Genomic DNA, 6128 nt, shown 5'->3' with positions numbered 1-6128 from the left:
CTTATGCCTTTAGGGTTTCAACTTTTCTAAAACCCGAAATAAAGAATAGATTTGAGTTACTACCTCAGGTTCTTTCAACCAAAACGATTCCACTTCAATTTCTACTCAGATCTGATGCAGATCCAGCCCTTAAACACTAGTAGAAATTGAATCTTAGAGATCTAAAGATTCAGCTATACGTCCCTAAAAACTATGGTGTTTTCGGCTTTTGGAACTGTGAAGAGGAAGATGATTTGGTATGGTGGCTTTTGTAGTGGTATTGCCGACAGGGGTTGAGGTTTAGAGGATGTGAAAATTGGCCAAAAGAGATGAAGAAAATAGGAAGATTTTGACTAGAAGAAATCGACACAAGAAACAACTTTCGAGATTTCGGCTTTTATGGCAATCGGCTATAGAGGTTTAGAAAAGAATGGGAATGAAAGAGGAGATGAGTAGAATGGTAGAAATGTTTCGGCCAGAGAAGAAAAGAAGGAGAAAAAGAAAATAGAAGAAGAGAGAAGAAGAGAAGGAAGAATTCGGCACTCAAGAGATCTAACTTTGCGTTTTTTCAGCTTTTTGCGACACTGAGAAGAGAATAGAATGAAAGTGAAGGCTCTAGGTACCCTAATTCGGCAAAACAAAAAGAAAATAAAGCTTGCCCTAATGGTCAGTCAAACCCATAACCCAACCTTCCTAAAGCCCTAGCTGAATTTCCACTTAAGCTCTATCACATGCCCGACATATGCACACAAAAATAAAAGTAACAACACACTTACCTTGTGACTTAAACTCTAGATCCCCCTAATCATCCACACGTCACTCCCCAAACACCTAGGTGGTGCCACTTACCACTTTACCACAGATCTTTTTGTGTCCTATTTTACCACCTCAATTTTAAAAGCCCATATCGCCAGAACCCTCTCTCTCCAAAATTAAAATTCAGGAATTGCCTCGAATTAAATTTACTCTTAGGCCTTTTAAAGGCCCACCAACATACTCATACCCACACCAGACAGTTGAAACACAGTATTTCTAAAATTCATTGAAAATTATAGAAATCCAGAAAATTAGGGCGTTACAACTCTACCCTCCTTAAAGAAATTTCGTCCTCGAAATTTACCTGATTCAAACAGATAAGGGTATTGTTGTCGCATCGCCTCTTCTAGCTCCCAAGTAGCTTCCTCTCTGCCATGATTACTGTAAAGTACTTTTACCAAGGGAACTGACTTCCTAGTTAGAACCTTAACATCACGATCCAGTATCTGCACAAGCTCTTCTTCGAAAGTCAAATCAGGCCGCACTTCAACCTCTGCAACCGGTACGACATGAGTAGGGTTAGAATGATATCGCCTTAACATGGAGACGTGGAAAACATGGTGAATCCTGTCTAACTCCCGAGGTAATTCCAATTGGTAAACCACAGGACCTACTTGCTTAAGAACCTGATAAGGCTCAATGAACCACAAACTAAACTTGCCCTTCTTACCAAACCTTAATATCTTCTTCCAAGGTGAAACCTTCAAAAAGACCATCTCACCCACTGACTACTCAATCTACTTACGCTTCAAATTTGCATACAACTTTTGCCTATCAGGTGCTTCCTTTAACCGATCTTTGATTATTCTCACCTTATCCTCAATATTCGCTACCAACTCAGGTCCAAGAACCTGTCGTTCCCCCAATTCGGTCCAACAACTAGGTGTACGACACCTACGTCCATACATCGTTTCATATGGTGCCATTCAGATACTCGACTGATAACTATTGTTATACGCAAACTCTGCCAACGGCAAGTAATCCTCCCAACTACCTCGAAAGTCGATAACGTATCCCCTCAACATCTCTTCCAAAATCTGAATAACCCTTTCCTACTAACCATCCTTTTGAAGATGAAAATCCGTGCTAAAGTTCAATCGCGTTTCCAGCGCCTCATGCAACTTTTTCCAGAACCGAGATGTGAACCTAGGATCTCGATCAGAAATAATCAATACCAGCACTCCATGAAGTCGCACAATCTCTGCCACGTACAATTTAGCTAACTTCTGAAATGAATAGTCAGTGCGGACAGGTATGAAATGAGTAGACTTGGGCAACCTATCCACAATCAGCCAAACTGAGTCCTTCTTCGTCGATGTCAATGGTAGCCCACTCACAAAGTCCATGGTTAACCTCTCCCATTTCCAAAGTGGTATCTATACTGGCTGCAAAAGTCCGGAAGGTAGTTGATGTTCAGCTTTCACCTACTGGCATGTCAGCCATTTCCCCACAAACTCCGTTACTTCTCACTTAAGCCCAGGCCACCAATACAATTCTCGCAAGTCGTGATACAACTTATTCCCTCCAAGATGCATAGCACAAAGTCCTCCATAAGCTTCTTTCAATATTGACTGCCTTAAGTCAGAGTCCTCCGGAATGCAAACTCTCCCTCGGAAACACAGAACTCCTTCACTATTCAATCTAAACTCAGAAGTTTCCCCTTTTCAACTTGTTGGAATCGAGAACCTAAAGACTCATCCTTCAACTGCTTTTCCTTAATCTGATCCACCCGGGCTGGCCTTACTTGCAACTCAGCCAACAAACTACCATCATCATATAGACTCAAACGAGCAAACATTACTCTCAGATCAAATACAGCTCTACGGCTAGGGCATCAGCTACCACATTTGCCTTGCTTGGGTGATACTCAATCGAACAGTCATAATCCTTAAGCAACTCTATCCATCTCCGTTGCCTAAGGTTCAACTCCTTCTGAGTCAGCAAGTACTTGAGACTCTTATGATCCATGTAAATGACACACCTTTCTCCGTACAGGTAGTGTCTCCAAATCTTAAGTGTAAAGATTACTACTGCCAATTCAAGTTCGTGAGTAGGATAGTTCACCTCGTGAGGCTTAAGTTGTCGCGATGCTAAGCAACCACCTTACCCTCCTGCATCAACACAGAGCCCAAACTCACATGTGATGCGTTACTATACACGGTAAAATCCTTCCCAGGCTCTGACTGAATTAATACAGGTGCCTCGGTCAAAACTTCCTTCAACCTCTCAAAAGCTTCCTGTTGTTTCTCGGTCCAAACAAACGGTGCTCCTTTCCTTATAAGCTTTGTCAAAGGTGCTGCTAACACAAAAAAACCTTCCAAAAACCTTCTGTAATACCCTGCCAAACCCAGGAAACTCTGAATTTCTGACACCGACCTAGGTGGCTTCCACTCCAGAATCGCTTCAATCTTTCGAGGGTCCACCTTGATCCCCTCAGCAGAGACAACATGACCTAGGAAGGTTACCTCCCTCAACCAGAATTCACACTTACTGAATTTCACATAAAGTTCTCTCTCTCTCAATACTTGCAGCACAATGCGGAGATGTTTATCATGTTTCTCTTCAGTTTCAGAATACACCAGAATATCGTCAATAAAAACGACCACGAACCGGTCCAAGAATGGTTGGAATACCTAATTCATCAGATCCATAAATGCTGCAGGAGCGTTCATCAACCCAAATGGCATAACCAAAAACTCGTAATGACCATACCGAGTCCTGAATGTCGTCTTATGAATATCCACCTCCTTGACCCTTTATTGATGATATCCAGATCGAAGATCAATCTTGGAAAATACTGAAGCTCCTCTAAGTTGGTCAAACAAGACGTCGATTCTTGGCAGAGGGTACTTATTCTTCATCGTCAGTTTGTTCAACTGCCGATAATCGATGCACATCCGCATCGTCCCATCCTTCTTTTCACAAAAAACACCGGTGCTCCCCACGGGGACACACTCGGCCTAATAAAGCCTCTATCCAACAACTCTTGAATCTGTGCTTTCAGTTCCACTAACTCCTTCGGTGCCATCCTGTATGGTGCAGGCAACAAGTCAATTCCAAACTTGACTTCTTGGTTCGGAGGCAATCCCGGGAGCTCTTCTGGAAAAACATCTTGGAACTTCTTAATGGTTCTAACTTTATCCACCGTCAGACCCTTAGTCTCCGACTGACTCACAAATGCTAGATAAACCTCACAACCCTTACGAATCCACTTCTCGGCACTCAATGCTGACACCACATTGGACAAATAATCCCTTCGCTCACCTATCATCATAATCTCTTCACCCTCAGCGGTCTTTAACACCATACGCTTAGCTGCACAGTCTAGAGTTACCCTATGCTTAACAAGCCAATCCATCCCTAGAATAAGGTCGAATTATCCGAATGGTAACTCAATCAAGTCTCCAGAGAAAGTCTTTCCTTGAGTTTCTAAAGGCACGTCTCTATAGAGTTTGTCTACCCTAGCCGAGTGGCCTAAAGGACTTAGTACAGATACCCCACTTACAGTCTCCTCGGAGTGCACACCCAACGACCCAGATATGGCACATGCAACATACGAATGAGTAGATCTAATATCTATCAAAGCAGTGTATGGCATGCTAGAAATCAAGAATGTACCAGTTATGACGCCGAGCGCATCACCATCCTCTCGGCGACGAGCTATATACACCAATGCTGGCTATCGAGCCTCAGCATTTCTGACCCCTCTATCGGGTACTCCTCAACCCCGACCATTTCTATTACCGCCCCTACCTTGTCCACGTCCTCTCGGTGGTTGTGGTCCACCTCTCACCGGTTGAGCAACCCTCCATTCTGTAACTTGAACCTGATCTATTTTCTGCGGACAGTCATTTACTTTATGCTCCATAGATCTGCACCAGAAACAATCACCAGAATGTTTCCTACACTCGCCCAGATGTACCTTACCACAGTCCCCACAAACTTGTGGTCTAACAACATTCATCGGAACTGCTCGAACTGGCTCTTCTACTCTTTCCTTTTAGCACTCCTATTTACACCATGCGAGGGTCCGGAATCCCTCCAAAATTAGTTTTGATCCTTTTCACGATTCTGTCTTTCAGTACGCTTCACCTCCTCAGCTATATTAGCTTTCTCCACCAAAGCAGCAAAGTCTCGCTCCCTCTGCGGAGCAATTAGCACCTTAAGTTTATCTCTAAGACCATCCTCGAAGTGCACACTATGTTCATACTCCGTAGCAACTATCCTAACGGCATACCGACTCAGCCTCAGAAACTCAGCCTCGTACTCAGTAACCGTTTTACCCCCTTGAACCAGATTCAGAAATTCTTTCCTGCGGGCATCCACATAACTTTCCCCAACATATTTTCCCTTGAAGACAGTCTTAAATAGCTCCCAAGTCACCCTGTCAGTAGGGGCCCCATCTCTCACAGTGAGCCACCACTGATAAGCCTCATCCCGTAGCAATGATATGGTTCCCTTCAACTTCTGCTCTACGGAATAGTCTAAGTCATCCATAATCCGTTCCGTAGCCTCTAACCAATACTCAGCCACATTCGGGGCTACACTAGATACGCCCCTAAAGATCTCCGCCCCATTAGCCTAGAGTCGCTCGGAAATAGATCTTCGAATTCCGTTACCCGTACTTGCCCCGGCAACCCTTTTCAGAGCACGAAGCATTGCCTGAGATAGAGCGTCATCCCCGGTAACTCGATCATGAGACTCCACTTCTGTTGCCGGTGGTACCTGTGCATCTGTCGCCGACATATGTCCTGAAGACGAAGACCTAGCCTGTGCACTACCTCAGCCACGTCTACGGCCCCTTCCACGAGCTGCTCTCGTACTCATGTCGTATTATCTAATTACGAATTTTATGTATCAATTAAATATTTCAGTGTTTATTATAGATGTTTTATGAACAGACAGTAATTCAGAGTTTTGGTTTTCGCAAAATCGTAGCCTAGCTACAGTCTTTAGTCTACTAATCCAAAAATTTCTACAGTTCCATCATCACCCTTACTAGAGTATCATAATAAGGTTTTAGTACAGGCATATAGCTGATTATTCAGAAATATTTAGAAGAATTCAAAATGATACTTATAGACTTGGGCCAAAGATTCGGTGCACCACACACTCTGAATCAAATTTTAGAAAATCGGATATGCTACCCTTGAAATAATTTATTTGTAGGAAGAAAATCTAAAACTTTTTTTTGAAACCCATTCCACAGCCGAGTTGTTGCAACTTGGCTCTGATACCACTAAATGTAACACCCTAAACACGGCCTAGACGTTACGGCCGAATCCAGTGTGTCACATTGAAGCCCTACTGTATAGGTCATGTTTTACTTAAAA

The 6128-nt window shown here is 43.3% G+C and overlaps 1 protein-coding gene across 1 annotated transcript; it reads right to left on the bottom strand.

Annotated features, from left to right (window-relative positions):
- Positions 1-1532: 1532 nt before the first annotated feature.
- LOC107894560 (uncharacterized) lies at positions 1533-4153 on the bottom strand. Its single transcript, XM_016819823.1, has 4 exons — positions 4060-4153; positions 2934-3133; positions 1971-2021; positions 1533-1646 (listed from the first exon to the last, which is right to left on the bottom strand). Exons 1-4 carry the CDS (start codon positions 4151-4153, stop codon positions 1533-1535), a joined length of 459 nt encoding a protein of 152 aa, XP_016675312.1.
- Positions 4154-6128: the final 1975 nt, after the last annotated feature.

The sequence above is a fragment of the Gossypium hirsutum genome, chromosome A13 (assembly GCF_007990345.1).
Source record: "Gossypium hirsutum isolate 1008001.06 chromosome A13, Gossypium_hirsutum_v2.1, whole genome shotgun sequence".
Taxonomy (NCBI): domain Eukaryota; kingdom Viridiplantae; phylum Streptophyta; class Magnoliopsida; order Malvales; family Malvaceae; genus Gossypium; species Gossypium hirsutum.
The sequence above is the reverse complement of the archived record's forward strand: the minus strand, read 5'-3'. Positions and strand labels throughout refer to the sequence as shown.

Coding starts and splice junctions, on each gene's coding strand:
- LOC107894560 (XM_016819823.1), bottom strand. CDS start 4,153: ATGGATTGGCTTGTTAAGCATAGGGTAACTCTAGACTGTGCAGCTAAG. Junction 2,022..2,933: donor TGTATAGTAACGCATCACAT/GTGAGTTTGGGC, acceptor TATTCATTTCAG/AAGTTAGCTAAATTGTACGT. Junction 1,647..1,970: donor TGCGACTTCATGGAGTGCTG/GTATTGATTATT, acceptor GGGGAACGACAG/GTTCTTGGACCTGAGTTGGT.